Raw genomic sequence first — 17,367 nt, 5'->3', positions numbered from 1 at the left:
TCTTGCAGATCAATGTTGGCACGGTCGATGACCCCAGGGTCCTATGGAACGCATTGAAAGGATTTATCAGGGGTCATGTCACACTTTTCGCCTCCAACTTACGTAAATCCCGGTCAAAAAAACTAGAAGGACTGGAAACATTATATGCGGATCTATACGCATCTTTGCAAACTAACTATAGTGATCGACTAAACACACAACGTAAGATAGTCAAGAAGGAAATAAACTCCATACTTAAACAACAGTCTGAGTTCTTGATACATAGGACAAGGCAAAATTACTACTTTCACGGCTCCAGGCCTAGCCATCTATTGGCAATGAAAATACGCTCGAATGATCATTTCTCGGATATCCCCTCGATCAAGACGCGACAGGGTACAATCACTACTGATTCAAAAAGGATCAACAACACTTTTAAAGAGTTTTACTCGCAGTTATATAGCTCAGAGGTTAATCTCGACGACTCTAAATTTGAATCGTTCTTTGGCGGGCTTGAGATACCCCACATTTCTGAGGAAGAGGCCAAGGAACTGGGGAAACCGATCACTCTTATGGAGTTGAGGGAGACGATTGCTGAAATGCAGAGGGGCAAGGCACCAGGCTGGGATGGTATTCCACCCAGGGTTTCCGTTAGAATTTTTTTTTGCAGGTCTGAGTGTCCGGTAGATTTCAATCTACCGGACAAATGGGATAAATTCCGGTCAGAGTTTATTGAGCTTAAAAACAATTGATAGGCCTATATAAAGAATGACATCATCAAGGCATTTATAATATTTTAACTTAAAACTAGGCTACTTTTGCGTATACAGTCATTAATATATTCCAAATAAAATAAGTCCCTCGAGACTTCGTGCTGCTGCCGACTTGAGGTGTCGGTGGGCAGTCTGCCCGACATTAAACAGCAGTCTGTTATAATCACATTTTTATGAGCTAACGAATTCCGTTATATTGGACATTTGTATTAATTATATCAAGCGAAGAACTGAGAAATTTGGCAGAGAGAGACGGCAACATTATCGTGGGTTTGCGTGATGACTCCACCTCCCAACGACTTGGTGCTGGTCATAATGTCCTGTGAAAATAATTCCCTCTAAGCACAATTTGATTATTTGAATTGTATTAAAATAGACTAAAATTAAATAGCCTATGCGATGAACGAAACAATCATTACATTTGTTTCATCGTTGCTTCACCAAGCAGCCGGTCTAATAATGACACCGCTGTGTCAGCGCGAGCTGGCTGTTAGATTTACATGAAGCATGGAGCTGCAGACCGACAGAGCAGCGGTGTTTTTAGGTCCGGTCCGGTCTGGGCTCAGCAGCGCCGCCCACCCAACAGCTGAATTGCCAATGGCTGGATTGGAGTACTGCATTCTGTGGGGCTGCAGATGGATGCTTCTCACAAATCTAGGAGCAGCAAGCTTGCGCTGACACAGCGGTGTCATTTATTAGACCGGCTGCTTGGTGAAGCAACGATGAAACAAATGTAATGATTGTTTCGTTCATCGCATAGGCTATTTAATTTTAGTCTATTTTAATACAATTCAAATAATCTAATTGTGCTTAGAGGGAATTATTTTCACCGGACATTATGACCGGAGAGATTAAATATGTCGGACTTCAACAGATTTTGCCGGTCAAATACCGGTAATTGCCGGCTAACGGAAACGCTGATTCCACCCGAGGTGTATTTAGCTTTTTGGGACCAACTGGGTCCATTGATGCTCGATATGATCAATTATGCTATCGAGCAAGGGGAGTTCTCAAGAGATGTCAACATGGCGTTGATTTCCTTACTTCTCAAGAAGGACAAAGATCCCAATGATTGTGGTAGCTATAGGCCCTTGAGTCTTCTCGGGGCCGATTTAAAAGTGTTTGCCAAGGTGCTGGCCCGCCGCCTGCAGAGATTTATGACGGTATTGGTACACTTTTTTTATCCCGGGGCGTCTGGCTACAGATAATCTTAGGAGGCTGTTGCATGTAATCGATAACAGTAAAGACAATACAACTCCGTCCACAGTTGGTACTTGAGATCATGGGTCTTGGGAAGAGTTTTATTCATATGATTAAAGTCCTGTATGCCTCGCCGTCTGCGATGATACTGACAGGCAAAAACTGTTCCACACTCTTTCCAGTCTCCAGATCTTCTAGACAGGGTTGTCCTCTGAGCCCAGGACTGTTCGCGCTTTCCCTCGAACCTTTGGCCCAATTTATTAGGCAATCAGAGGACATCGTCCCCATAATGGTCAATAATACTCCACACAAAATTGCTCTCTATGCGGATGACCTGCTGATTTTCATGGACGACCCCTCCCGGTCGGCCACAAAATTATTGAGAATAATCGACGACTTTGGTCAAATGTCAGGCTTTAAGATTAACTGGAACAAATCAGCCTGCCTACCTCTTAATGAGCTGGCCAAGGCGGTACGACTACCAGCTGATATCCCCATAGTAGAACATTTTAAATACTTGGGCATAGAGATATTCCCCACGCTGAACCAAACTACTAAGTACAACTTCACGGGTACTTATGATAAAATACGCCAGGATCTAGACAGGTGGTCGCCCCTTCCTAACTCCTTACAAGCCCGGGCTTCCATAATCAAAATGAACGTCCTGCCTAGGATAAATTTTGTTAGCTCAATGCTCCCCCTGCCCCCTCCAATAGACCACTGGCGCAAGGTACAATCGATGGTATCTAAGTTTATCTGGAATAACAAACGCCCGAGAATCAAAAGGGCTACTACTCAACGTAGAAAACAAGATGGGGGGCCTCGCAATCCCTGATTTTAAGCTTTATTTCTGGTCCTTTTCACTGAGAACTCTGATGTGCTGGCTAGACCCTGTAGAGGCTGTATCGTGGCGCTCCTTAGAAGCGGCGGCGGTCTCACCGCTAAGATTGCAGGATGTAGTGTACTCCACTGTCTCTATTTCGAAATGCCGGCTGAGGTATGGACCGATCATAACTCACGTGATCCAAACGTGGCGTAATGTACAGAGGTCGTGTGGGGTTAAATGCCCATGGCACCTGGACTCTCCAATTTTTAATAACCAGCAATTACTTGTTGGGCACAAGCCGGTTAATATTCCTCAATGGCAAAGGAGGGGAGTGCATACTCTGGAGGATATTTATGATAAGAACGGCCTCCGTGCGTTTCAGGACTTAAGAGAATTTTATGATCTTCCCGGCGAGTCCTTCTTTCTTTACCTTCAACTAAGGTCAGCACTGAGGGCGCATGGCGTGCCGTGGGCTCAAGCTTTGCACCCACACCCCTTCCTCAGGCTCATAGTGGACAGGACGACATCCAGAGGGTTTGTCTCAGACTTTTATACGCTCTTAATTCAATCCACGTATAAAAATGTATCATTGGATACAATCTGGCGTGTGGATATCCCGGAGTTGGACCCCGAGTTTGACTGGGATGATGTTTGGGCAAATGTGGCATTATCTTCCCGCAACCCCAATCACCAGCAAATTAATTTTAATTATATTCATAGGACCTATCTTACACCTAGGAAGCTATTTGCTATGGGACTGATAACCGACTCTCGGTGCACTTTGTGCTCTCAAAAGGCCACTGGCACTTATATGCATATGTATTGGGATTGCCCACCAGTGGCCCGCTTCTGGAGGTCAATAATGGACAAACTTTCAGACCTGTGTGGCTTAACTATCCCATTCACAGCTGTTACGCTACTCCTGAACGATATAACGACACTACCTGCGTCCGTTCAACTAAAAAGGGTTGTCCTAGCGGGTGTCACAGCAGCGAAGAAGCTAATAGCAATGAGATGGAAGGAGCCTGAGAAGCTTACAGTGATTAACTGGTCCCTAACACTATTGGATGTGATTTATCTTGAGATATCCACGGCGCGGGTGATTGGGGTAGGACAGGCTGGCATTGACCAGTGGTTCGCAGCAGCTGAGAAGGTAAGGACCGCCGTGTGCGGCTGAGCGGGGTTGGGGTGCTTGATCGGGGGGGTCCGGCGGTCTCTTGGGAGGGGGAGGAGGAAATGTTTTGTCTGTCTTGTCTTTTGTCTTGTCCTCTTGAGTTTAGCTGGGGATTTAATGGGGGGGCAGCTATTTAACTATTTCTTCACTGTTTGGTCACTTTTACACGGTCTCTGTGAGTCTATGGAACACCTCTACAGGTTTTTGTTTTTTCATGAAGGTTCATTGCTCTGTTTTCGGGTCGTGTTCTCAAAAAGTGGTCCTTGTGGTGAATTGGAGATGTACGTTTTATTAATATAAGGTCACACGGCCGGGAATCGGGGCTGAACACTGGGAAAGACCATTTATTAGATAGTACCCCTTGGATTTAGAAATTAGAAGGTTGAACTCTGTTTTCTTTTCTCTTTGTCTGTATAAATTGTTATTCTGTATTATTATTGTTTTTGTTATTTTCTTGTGAAGTTCTATGTATTGTGATTGTGTTTAATGTGTTTTGTTTCATGTGAATAATAATAAAAAAAAAAATTGATCAAAAAAAATAAAGCGTTGAAGACGTGGAATACCAGCGAGATAGAGAAAACCTTGCAGCAGAAAGGTATCCAATGGCACTTCAACCCGCCAGCAGGCTCTCATCACGGAGGGAGCTGGGAAAGGATGATCTGTTCCGTGCGGAAAGTTCTAAATACAACAGTGAAGGAACAAACCTTGGATGAGGAGGGGCTTCACACTCTGTTGTGTGAAGCCGAAGCCATCATAAACAGCAGACCCATCACAAAGGCATCGACGGATCTCAACGACCTGGAGGCTTTAACGCCCAACCACTTGTTGCTACTCAAGGTCAAGCCCCAACTACCACCTGGAAAATTCAATAAAGACGATCAGTACGCTAGACGCAGATGGCGACAAGTTCAGTACATCACAGATGTTTTCTGGAAACACTGGTGCAAGGAGTACCTCACCTAGCTCCAAGAACGACAAAGGTGGTCCACACCTAGAAGAAACTTCAGTGAAGGTGACGTGGTGCTGATCGTGGATGATACTTCGCCCAGAAATTCATGGCCACTTGGGAGGATCGTGGAGACCTTTCCTGACAAGAAAGGTTTTGTTCGCCAAGTGACAGTCAAGACCAAGACCAACGAGCTTCGTCGCCCAATAACAAAGCTCGTCCTTCTTCACGAGTCTGAGGACTTTTGATGAACTTTATTCCGAAGGCAAAGCCTCACCTCGGGTGGGGAGAAAAAGATGATGAACCGAAGTCAAGTCTCTGTCATGGGCAGAGCGAAGATCAAGAGCTTCACTTCTTCAGTCTAGTTTAATTTTGAGACTTTAGATTGTGATATTTAAGTTAAATGACATTTAGACACCTTAAGTTTATATTTTTGGGTAATTGTTTCAAGGCTGTTGATAACAATTAGGGGCCGGTAATGTAGGTGCCTAAATGCCTAGTCTGGTAATTAAGAGTAATTTCAGTTAATAGAAAAGCATTTTGGCCCTGTATTTCATAGGATAAATAGATGGATATTATTATTACAGAAGTTAAAATGTTAAGACAATCCATGTCTATCGGTAAGAATGATTTCTTTGTTGTTTGTTTCTTATGTGATATTTGGCTGATAGGCCGAGGGACTTTTAGTTTGACAGGATAACGGTGATGTCATTGATTACTGTCAGCTGCGGCAAGGTGACAGCTTTGGTTTAGAAAGAAAACAACGCAGATTGTACCGGTGGTCTGAATGAATGAATGAAAACTTTATTTAACAGATTGCAGAATGGGTACAATACAGTACGGCTCAATACATACAATTGTTAAGGGGATGCAGACCTGAGAAAGACGTTTGTCTTGTTTCCATCAGGGTCCCCCATTTTCAATTCATATAGACATTTATGACATACACAACATACATGACATTTATGGCATAGGGACATATAGGTATTTAGTACTGATACATTTGTGACATAGGCGGTATTCAAATATACAGTACTGTTACCCCTAGATCCTGACAGAGTATATACATATGATATGATGGGGAGGGGACTGTACATTAGGAGGGGGTGGGTGGGTGGGAGGGAAATATACATACGGCGGGGAGGGAATATATACATGCGGTGGGGAGGAGACTGTCTATTAGGAGGTGGTGGGGGTTTTGGGCATTTACGGTGGCCAGTTTCGAATTGCAGCCTCCCGTAGGTGCTCTTTAAGGGCGGTTTTGAATGTGGGCAGGGATTCACATTCCTTTACAGCTTTGGGTAGGGCGTTCCACATTGTTGTGGCATAATTGCGAAACGTGTTTAGTCCCTTGTTTGAGCCGAATCTGGGTTTAACATGATTTGTTGAGCTTCCTCTGGTGTAGTGGTTGTGGTATTCACTGACCTTTGGGAAGTATTTTGACATGTACATGGGCACCCCGGTCGTATAGTGTATCTTGTAGACCAGGCCCATTGCAAGTTGCTGTACTCTGTAGTCTACTTTAAGCCATCCTAGGTTGGCAAAGTGGGCAGGGGTGAGGTGGGTTCTGGGGTTCAGGTCAAGTAGTAGTCTGACCAGTTTGTTTTGTGATGTTTGTAATTTTGTTTTAAGCGCCTTTGAGGTGCTTTGGTACCATGAGGTGCACGCATAGTCATAGTACCCTTGAATGAGTGCTCCTGCCAGAGTCTTCAGGGTATTCTTGTTTACCAGAGAGGAGATCCGGTACAAGAATCTAGTTCGTTGGTTGACTTTTTTTATTACATTGGATGCCATTTTGTCACAGGAAAGATTTGCCTCTAGGATGGAACCCAGGTAGGTAATTTCGTCTTTCCTTGTGACAATATTGTCACCCACTGTAACTGAGAAGCCGTCGGTCTTGCTGAGTTTGTTATTTGAACCGAAGAGAATGGACTCTGTTTTGCCCATGTGTAATGATAGTTTGTTATCAGCGAGCCATATGCAGATTTTGCCTAGTTCCGTGCTGAGGGTTTTTTCAACCTGCAATTTGTTCTTGTCAGAGACCAGCAGGGCTGAGTCGTCCGCAAACAGGAACAAGTTGCAGTCACAGGCTGACGACATGTCATTTGCATAAATTAGGAAGAGTAGCGGTCCTAGTATGCTTCCTTGTGGAACACCACAGCTCACTGTGAGGGGGGGGGATAGAGTACCGTTTACCTCTACCATCTGTTCTCTCCCCTCCAGGTAGGATTGCATCCAGCTCACTGATAGGCTATCAAAACCAATTGCTTTTAGCTTGTCCATTAGAATGGAGTGATTGACAGTGTCGAAGGCCTTTTGTAGGTCCAGCATGACCATGCCGCAGTATTTGCCAGCGTCCACCTCTTGTTTGATGTGGTCGTTCAAATAGAGGAGGCATGTGTCAGTGGAGTGGGACGTTCTGAAGCCAGATTGGAATTCGTAGATTAGGTTTTTTTCCGCCAGGTACTTTTCGACCTGTTCGTAGACTATTTTCTCCATGACTTTCGAGATGGAGGTAAGAATAGAAACAGGGCGGTAGTTGCCTGGGTCTAATTTGCTGCCCTTTTTGTGTAGAGGGGTCACTCTCGCAATTTTGAAGTCCTTGGGGACGTGCCCCTGTCTTATAGAGAGGTTTATTATGTGTGTGATGACTGGGGTGATGGCGGCTGCTGCGTCTCTGAGGAATTTGGAGGGGATGTTGTCATGGCCAGTGGCCTTGTTAGGTTGGAGGGCGCTCAATTTTTTGAGTACCTCATCGGTTGTTACCATTTCAAGTTTGAAGTCGTCTTTGTGGACCCCTAGGTTTTTGTAGTATGCTACTATGTGTTCTACCCCATAATGCCCTGAGTGGGAGGGTAGTTTGTTTACCAGTGTTGTGGCTATGTTTGTGAAGAAGATGTTTAAGTAATTGGCTACATCCAGCTTGTCTGTGATGAGCGTGTTGTCCGTCTTTATGTTTATGTTTGAGAATCTGGTTTTAAGTTTTTTACTGCAGCCTAGTTGATTATTGAGTAATTTCCAAAGTTTGCGGGGTTTGTTTTTGTTTTCCTCAGTTTTGTCGTTGATGAAATTTCTTTTTGCGGTTCTGATCATGGTGTTTACGTCATTTCTTAGTCTGTTTCTTTGGATTTTTAGTTCAACCACGTGGGCTTGGAGTTCACTGTTTGAGCTTTTGGAAAGCTTTGTCTGACTTTTATGAAGTTCAGAGCATTTTTTGTCTCTGGTTTTTTATAGCGGCCAGTATTTCAGTGTGCATCCATGCCTCAAGTCAGGCCAAGTGATGAGAGAGTGGAGCCAGACAGTTTTTAGATCTCTCTCTATTTCCCTGGATAAACTTTGTTAATCTCGCTGCTCTATATATAATTAGGAAACAAGAACGTGTAACCCGAGTTGGACATTAAATAGTTGATACTACGTCGTGGTCAGTGCTTTCTTGTGGGTGGATATGGAACGGGAGGATTCAAAGTTTGAGAGCGTCTGAAGCTTATGGCATCAACGAGTTTTGGATACTACACTCTGTGGCGAGGAGTAACGCGTGGGAGGCTCACGCTGCCCCCGATAATTCCTGATTCTGCTGTACAGGCGCACCAACCGACCTGTAGGAGTCGCTGTCCACAACGTCCGATCCCCACCCACCGGCTTTCCCACCCCCTAATACTGCCAATTGTATTAGTATGAACGACCAGCCAAGCCGGAAGCAACGCAGAGAGCTGGGCTCGAACTCAGCATCTCCTGCGTTAGTGGCGAGCGCCTTGCCCACTGCGCCACTTAGCCGCCCTCTCTCCTACTTAATTTCAATTTCAATGTATTTATAAAAAAATAGGGACAATGCACATTATTGAACATTTATATGTAAACATGCCAGATTGTAGCTATAAGCCAATTTCCACCTGTAGTCCCTTTGCAGGTTGATGTGAACACAAAACATGCAAAGAACATGCAATACAAAGACAATGAACAATAAAGACAATAAACAATGTACATAATCATGCAGTACAAAGACCACATGGACAAAATAAACAACAAAAACATAAACAAATGTACATAACCTTATTACAACAAAACTTTGACATGACAAATAAACTCTTAAATCTTGAATCTTGAATACACAGGACTAATTTACACACAAACAATTAACACTGTATGGTGACTGCTCTTAAAAAGGTTGTATGTTATGTACAGTAGGCAATATTGCGTGTATGTATGTATGTATGTATGTATGTATGTATGTATGTATGTATGTATGTATGTATATATGCGTTGCGTGTGCATACAGGTGTCTGTACATGGTTTGTCCTTAGCCATATCTTCAAGTGATACTTAGAAACACACACAGTCCGGTGATGAAGCCACACTGACCGCTACAAAAATAACCACTACATCTCTGATATGTGGTTGATAAAGAATAGCACACATTCAGGAAGACACCTGACGCACTTATATGTGAACTGACCCTAGACAACACACCTGTTGTGTTCCAAGTCATGCCACAGTCTCACCTTAGACAGACACACACTGACGGTGTGCGTGTGCTGCAGTATGGTGGACGGAGACACTCCCTGGGCTACGGCCGCATTCATCACCCTGGCTCCATCCATATGAACGGCCAGACCGTATCGGTCTGCCATAGCACGCACCTGGTAGATGTAAACACACGCACAATAATATATTAGATACACACGCACAATAATATATTAGATACAATCAAGTAGGCAAAAGAGAACTCCGGTGCACTATTCTCACAGCAAAGGTATTCATAATGAATGATCAAAAAAGGATTTTTGACTTTGCTCTGCTATAGGGAAAATGCAGTGGATTTATTATTAATTAATGAAATATGTTTCAGCCAGGAACACTTGTGTCATAGAGATGAAACCATTTATTGTAACAAATGGTTATAGAGTTTAGGGCTGGGAAGAAATATAGAAAATATCTATATGGAATAATTTCATTAGAATTGAACGAATCGATTACAAAAAAATCCCAAGATCGATCTTTTAATCTTTTCAGTGGATGTGTGAATATCTTCACTAAACATTATCTCTAGTGCAGCTCCCGTCCTGCAGGTGTCTCTAGTTTGCCTTGAGTTTCTGCTGAACTACCGGTACTCCAGAAACTCAGTTGACCAAACCAGCGCCATCAAGCCTAATTTAATCAAATCAAATTGAAATGGGACCTCGTGAATTTAAATCAAATCAGTGTAATCAGTGCAGATACCCAGCCCTAATAGAGTTGTATTTGGTGATATGTATAGGCAACAGCATGAGTATACAGCAGGGATGAGAGGCAGACCAGCTTAAGTGGACCACATTGTTGTCGTGTTTGTTTGTGATTGATACACGTCTTATCAGCTGATCGCTGCCTGGCGAGCATCACTACCGTGTCCTACCTGAACACAAAGCTCTATAATGTATGGACACCTCACCCTACTTTACTCTGTAGAACATTGCATGTGTGGGAGGGCATTCCTTCTGCATACACGGTTGGATTTTGAAGTTTTAATCTAACCAAATATCAACCTCCACCTTTATATTCTAATTTAACGGATAGAAAATCCTTTATCATCATTAGGTAGCACTGTGCTCGGACTTAGTTCTTTGTGTGTGGCATTAACCAGTATTTTAGCACTTTCACTCTATGCATCTCTACAGAAAAACAAACAATCGTATGACAAACCCAGTCACCTCTTGCAGGAAAGGTAGAGGCAGAACCCGGCCTCCCTGTATGTTGTGTGTGTTCTCCACACATATCAGGCGTGAGCGGGGGTAGTGGGGATCTGGGTAACCATGGCGAATCTTCGACTCCAGCTGGGCCAGGTCAAACGTTCCATCAGGGAGGTTAGTCACCGTGGTGGCATGGACACCAGCCAGCTGTATCAGCGTGCGCACACACACACACACACACACACACACACACACACACACACACACACACACACACACACACACACACACACACACACACACACACACACACACACACACACACACACACACACACACACACACACACACACACACACACACACACACACACACACACACACACACACACACACTAGAGAGACGGTGGTGTGGTTGATGATATACTGTGTATGTGTACGTTTTCTCTGGGGCGTACACTTGGATCGGGCTCAGGAAGTTAAGAGGGTCGCTACGGATGTCGGTTGCCATCTCTGGAGGGTCACTTACAACCTTTTGCATTGAGAAATCGCTAAAACTGCTAAATGTACAAAAACAGAGGAGGAACGCAAGATGTCCCAAACTAATTTGAACCCAAACATCCACTCGTCAACACAGTCAACCGGAATGATCCTCTACAAGTGTCCGCTTGCCCCGGAAATTTGACATCAGCTTCCCGAGCCTGATTGTTCTAGCCAAGTAATGTAGCGCTAAGCTGGAGTAGGTTGAGGACCAGAAGGACTGAGGTGTAGAACAGAAGAGGGACTGAGGTGTAGAACAGAAGGACTAAGGTGTAGAACAGAAGAGGGACTGAGGTGTAGAACAGAAGGACTGAGGTGTAGAACAGAAGGAGGACTGAGGTGTAGAACAGAAAGACTGAGGTGTAGAACAGAAGAGGGACTGAGGTGTAGAACAGAAAGACTGAGGTGTAGAACAGAAGGAGGACTGAGGTGTAGAACAGAAGAAGGACTGAGGTGTAGAACAGAAGAGGGACTGAGGTGTAGAACAGAAGAGGGACTGAGGTGTAGAACAGAAGGACTACGGTGTAGAACAGAAGAGGGACTGAGGTGTAGAACAGAAGGACTGAGGTGTAGAACAGAAGGACTGAGGTGTAGAACAGAAGGACTAAGGTGTAGAACAGAAGAGGGACTGAGGTGTAGAACAGAAGGAGGACTGAGGTGTAGAACAGAAGAAGGACTGAGGTGTAGAACAGAAGAGGGACGGAGGTGTAGAACAGAAGGACTGAGGTGTAGAACAGAAGGACTAAGGTGTAGAACAGAAGGACTGAGGTGTAGAACAGAAGAGGGACGGAGGTGTAGAACAGAAGGACTGAGGTGTAGAACAGAAGAGGGACTGAGGTGTAGAACAGAAGAGGGACTGAGGTGTAGAACAGAAGGACTAAGGTGTAGAACAGAAGGAGGACTGAGGTGTAGAACAGAAGAGGGACTAAGGTGTAGAACAGAAGAGGGACTGAGGTGTAGAACAGAAGGACTGAGGTGTAGAACAGAAGGACTGAGGTGTAGAACAGAAGGACTAAGGTGTAGAACAGAAGAGGGACTGAGGTGTAGAACAGAAGGAGGACTGAGGTGTAGAACAGAAGGACTAAGGTGTAGAACAGAAGGACTGAGGTGTAGAACAGAAGGACTGAGGTGTAAGAGGTGTAGAACAGAAAGACTGAGGTGTAGAACAGAAGGACTGAGGTATAGAACAGAAGGAGGACTGAGGTGTAGAACAGAAGAGGGACTGAGGTGTAGAACAGAAGGACTGAGGTGTAGAACAGAAGGACTGAGGTGTAGAACAGAAGGACTGAGGTGTAGAACAGAAGGACTGAGGTGTAGAACAGAAGGAGGACTGAGGTGTAGAACAGAAGGAGGACTGAGGTGTAGAACAGAAGAGGGACTGAGGTGTAGAACAGAAGGACTAAGGTGTAGAACAGAGGACTGAGGTGTAGAACAGAAGGAGGACTGAGGTGTAGAACAGAAAAAGGACTGAGGTGTAGAACAGAAGAGGGACTGAGGTGTAGAACAGAAGGACTAAGGTGTAGAACAGAAGAGGGACTGAGGTGTAGAACAGAAGAGGGACTGAGGTGTAGAACAGAAGGAGGACTGAGGTGTAGAACAGAAGAGGGACTAAGGTGTAGAACAGAAGAGGGACTGAGGTGTAGAACAGAAGGACTGAGGTGTAGAACAGAAGGACTAAGGTGTAGAACAGAAGGACTGAGGTGTAGAACAGAAGGAGGACTGAGGTGTAGAACAGAAGGACTACGGTGTAGAACAGAAGGACTGAGGTGTAGAACAGAAGGACTGAGGTGTAGAACAGAAGGACTAAGGTGTAGAACAGAAGGACTGAGGTGTAGAACAGAAGGACTGAGGTGTAGAACAGAAGGAGGACTGAGGTGTAGAACAGAAGGACTGAGGTGTAGAACAGAAGGACTGAGGTGTAGAACAGAAGGAGGACTGAGGTGTAGAACAGAAGGACTAAGGTGTAGAACAGAAGGACTGAGGTGTAGAACAGAAGGACTGAGGTGTAGAACAGAAGGACTGAGGTATAGAACAGAAGGAGGACTGAGGTGTAGAACAGAAGAGGGACTGAGGTGTAGAACAGAAGGACTGAGGTGTAGAACAGAAGGAGGACTGAGGTGTAGAACAGAAGGAGGACTGAGGTGTAGAACAGAAGGAGGACTGAGGTGTAGAACAGAAGGAGGACTGAGGTGTAGAACAGAAGGAGGACTGAGGTGTAGAACAGAAGGAGGACTGAGGTGTAGAACAGAAGAGGGACTGAGGTGTAGAACAGAAGGACTGAGGTGTAAAACAGAAGGACTGAGGTGTAGAACAGAAGGACTGAGGTGTAAAACAGAAGGACTGAGGTGTAGAACAGAAGGACTGAGGTGTAGAACAGAAGGACTGAGGTGTAGAACAGAAGGACTGAGGTGTAGAACAGAAGGAGGACTGAGGAGTAGAACAGAAGGAGGACTGAGGTGTAGAACAGAAGGAAGACTGAGGTGTAGAACAGAAGGAGGACTGAGGTGTAGAACAGAAGGAGGCAGAAGGACTGAGGTGTAGAACAGAAGGAGGACTGAGGTGTAGAACAGAAGGAGGACTGAGGTGTAGAACAGAAGGACTGAGGTGTAGAACAGAAGGACTGAGGATTAGAACAGAAGGACTGAGGTGTAGAACAGAAGGACTGAGGTATAGAACAGAAGCACACAGAGAGTTCATCAAAGTGTATTGTTGCACTTACCTGTGCACTTCCTCCTTGCTCGTAGATATGCAAGTGGGACAGATCCCCCACAATCATCTCATCTCCCCTCTCCCTGCAGTGCACCATTACTGGAGAACAGAGTGGAAGATACACGTCTCATCACATGCTTGAGCTTCTTCATGTATAGTCTAATCCAGGGGTTTTGATGACTGAGGGCCAATTTAGGGACCCAACATTGGATTGAGGGCTGTCCAAGAAAAAACAGATGACGTAATATGTCTCGCGAGTAGGCATTGCCTAGTTGCCATGCAACCAGTAACCTAGCAAGCTTTGAAGAAGCTGTCATTCCTAATTTGACACCTTAGCCCATGGGTTTTTACTCCTGTGTGATATTATAGGTTTGTTTAAAACTGTATTGGAACCGGACCAAATATAACGCATGCATTTTACACCTTAACAACTTATTGCGGGTCGCCAGAAACATTTCAGAGGGCCACACTTTGAGAATGCCTGGTCTAATCCGAGTGGTTCTCAATATTTTTTTCTGTGAAGGACCACAAATTGATACACATTAGGGCGGGGACTCCCGTTGGATCCAATTTAATTTCAGGGACCCAAATCTGATACGCTTTTTGCTGGTAGATACGATGAAGTACGGGAGTCCACAACGGTCTACTGTAGTTAAGGAGAGAAGAGTGGAGACGATTGTCCAACAAGGAAGCACAGAGCTCCCACACGCCATCTTCTTCACTTAACTCTTGTGTGGTGTTCAGGTCTGTGGGACCCGTTTTCAATGTTTACTAAAAGATAAATGATGACAATAATGACAATTAATTATCTTTTTAACCCGAGACTCATTGGCCTTGGCTCATTTTCTGTGAAGAATATATAAAGAACGCGTTTTCATTGTAGTACACACTGTTGCAGCCTCCCTACACATTTATATTACATTCTTCTTCTTCTTTCAGGTCCACTTGACCCCACAGTGTGGGAATTGTATGTTTTTTTTTTTTTTTTATGAAACAAAACGGTTCACTGTGTACCCTCACTGTCTGCCTTGTTTCATTAATATTTGTGAAGATAAACATGATTTATTCCATTCATGGCTTGATGAATGTATTTTCTTTTCTTTTCTTTTTTTACATAAATTACATTTTTATTGATAAATGTGATCTAGCAGAGGTAAATGGCAAATATTAACCATTTGAGATCAAGTTAACATCTGTTAAATATTTTTATATAAATTGTTTTAAAATGCCAATAAAGTTGTGGGCCCACCAGACCCGTGAACATTAGGTGTGAGTAACAAACGTGTGAACACCACACAAGGATTAAAGTTAAACCATCTTTATTTTGAACAACGTTTCAGCACAAGGACCTTCATCAGGTTACCTAGAAACGTTGTTCACAATAAAGGTGTTTTAACTGAAAGTGAAGACGATGACAGTGTGCAGGAGCTTTTTTGTTTCTATGAAATAGTTGAAAGTAAACTATTCTTCATTATTTTCCTGGGGGTTTCCAGATCCCACATTGCCAGCGGCAGCTCACCTGCAATGAGGTTGCTCATGGTTCCAGACGGGACGTACAGGGCAGCTTCCATTCCAAACATAGCAGCAGCCATATTCTGTAATTCTACACACACAAAAAACAGATTCAATAATATACAAATATATATATATATTTCAACATACCTTCCAGAGATAGACATAATATGTACTCCATGTTAGGCTGTTAGGTAGGTAAATCAATTGGAAAACATCTGAGAATGTGGAATACATACAACCAAAAGTTAATTGTGTGCAATAGCAGTTGCAACATTAATGGCATAATGGCAACATAGTGTTTGCACTTGGAGGAGTGTGTGTGCAACTGTGCACGTGTGTGTGTGTGTGTGTGTGTGTGTGTGTGTACCACCAGCCTGCACTTTTAGTTTTCATAATTTACAGTGAGGACTGAGGAGTAAGGCCCTTGCTGCTCAGACCATAATGGACTTTTGATTTGGAAATCAAGACCGTATGAGCTTTTCATTTGGAAATGTATGTATTTCAATACTCTGACCGTTTATTGTCGGGTCTTCTCCAAATACATCATCACCGACTTCAGCCTCTGCCATGGCCTGGCGCATGACCGCTCCGGGCTTGGTCACCGTGTCACTGCGGAGGTCCACAGTGCGGACGAGGGCAGCCCCAGTTGGTATAGGGTCGGTGGATTTGGCGGTGTCATAATAGAATCGCGCGGAGTCTCGTCCCAGCGCAGCAGGATACACGAGGGATTGTTTTGATGTGACGCCTTGGTGGTTCACGCACCTCAGCACAGCTCTGGTGGCAGAGGACGTCAACGTTTTCAAAAACATGGTGCTGACACTGCTGAGTCCTATATCGTCGCCTTCAACTTTGTTTTCACTTCATTGATCCCTGTGATTGTTTTGGTTGTGAACTTTGGATCATTGTAATCGACAATCATTGACTGGAAGTTGGAACTCCCGTGCCTGCAAGGCAAGAATAATGGATGGCCGATTGCCGTTACAAAGTAGAGGACTATCTGAAACTCAAGGTGGCGCCACTTCCCAAACACTGAGATGTGTGGTTGCATAAGGCAGGCATGTAGGCTAACACATACTGTCAACATACACGTGTGTGCGCGTGTGTGTGTGTGCGTATGTGTGTGTGTGTGTTGTGTGCGTGTGTGTTTATTTAAATTTGTATGCTGTTATGCGTTGTTGCTGTTGACTGCAACAGTCTGGGACCAATGCTCCAAAATAGCCATCACACCCCTAGATTCCGTGGGAGTCATAGCTCTTTTTCTGGACTGCACCGCTGTGCCAAGCCCCCCAACTCAACCCACCACCACTACACACATGTTGCCATGTAGGCATAGTCAGAGACCAGAACAACCCTAGATGCGTCCAGCCATGCCCCTCTATTTTTGTAGCCAGTTCTCTTCTCACGTGTCACTCATATGACTGCCTTAGCAGAACCTGTTGTTTCAATATTTGGCAGCAATTAAGGCCTGTGGTAATGGTATCAGCTGTGAAGTGAGATTATTCTACGAGGGAGGAGCAGGAAAGAGCTTTCGATACAAACAGTCATCGGTCTTGCTCTTTCTCTCTCTCACTCGCTTTCTCTTCTGCTCTCTCGCTCCGACAGCCACACAATGCATAGATGAGCCTATTACAAAAGGTGTCCACCTCGCTGCTCATATTTCCTTGTTATAAGAACTTTGGAATACTATGGTTAGAAGCAGCCACAAGTCATGACACTGGTAAACGAGTATGTCCCATTAAAATTTACTCTGCAAATATTGGCCTCATAAAAGGCCTTAGACAAACAGTGACAACTGTTATATCAGTCTGTAAAGAAAGAGATTAGATAATAACATTAAAGGTGCAATCTGGAATCCAAGTGTAATGAAACGGGTCACCTGACCTCTGAAAAGCAGCCGAACCATGGCATTGTAGATATCTTTAATATATAAATCTTTTTTCTTTTAGCTATACATTTATCATGTTGCGTTGTGATGAGATATGAAAGTTAGAAAAGGCTTATTTTCCATTTACAAGTCATGTATTTGGTCAAATAATTTTACAG

General features: G+C 44.2%; 1 protein-coding gene across 1 annotated transcript in view; it reads right to left on the bottom strand.

Moving 5' to 3' along the window:
- The window catches only part of tha1 (threonine aldolase 1), a 29,269-nt gene extending 13,068 nt beyond the window's left edge, over positions 1 to 16,201 (bottom strand). The window contains exons 1-5 of the mRNA XM_084322883.1: positions 15,839 to 16,201; positions 15,329 to 15,412; positions 13,820 to 13,908; positions 10,583 to 10,768; positions 9,398 to 9,535 (exon numbers count right to left, since the gene is read on the bottom strand). Coding sequence (XP_084179009.1) covers positions 9,398 to 9,535; positions 10,583 to 10,768; positions 13,820 to 13,908; positions 15,329 to 15,412; positions 15,839 to 16,133 — 792 coding nt within the window. The 5' untranslated portion in view covers positions 16,134 to 16,201. The remainder of the gene's footprint in view (positions 1 to 9,397; positions 9,536 to 10,582; positions 10,769 to 13,819; positions 13,909 to 15,328; positions 15,413 to 15,838) is intronic.
- Positions 16,202 to 17,367: the final 1,166 nt, after the last annotated feature.

Source organism: Notolepis coatsorum, assembly GCF_963971535.1.
Source record: "Notolepis coatsorum genome assembly, chromosome: 10".
Taxonomy (NCBI): Eukaryota; Metazoa; Chordata; class Actinopteri; order Aulopiformes; family Paralepididae; genus Notolepis; species Notolepis coatsorum.
This window is presented reverse-complemented; position numbering and strand designations above follow the sequence as displayed.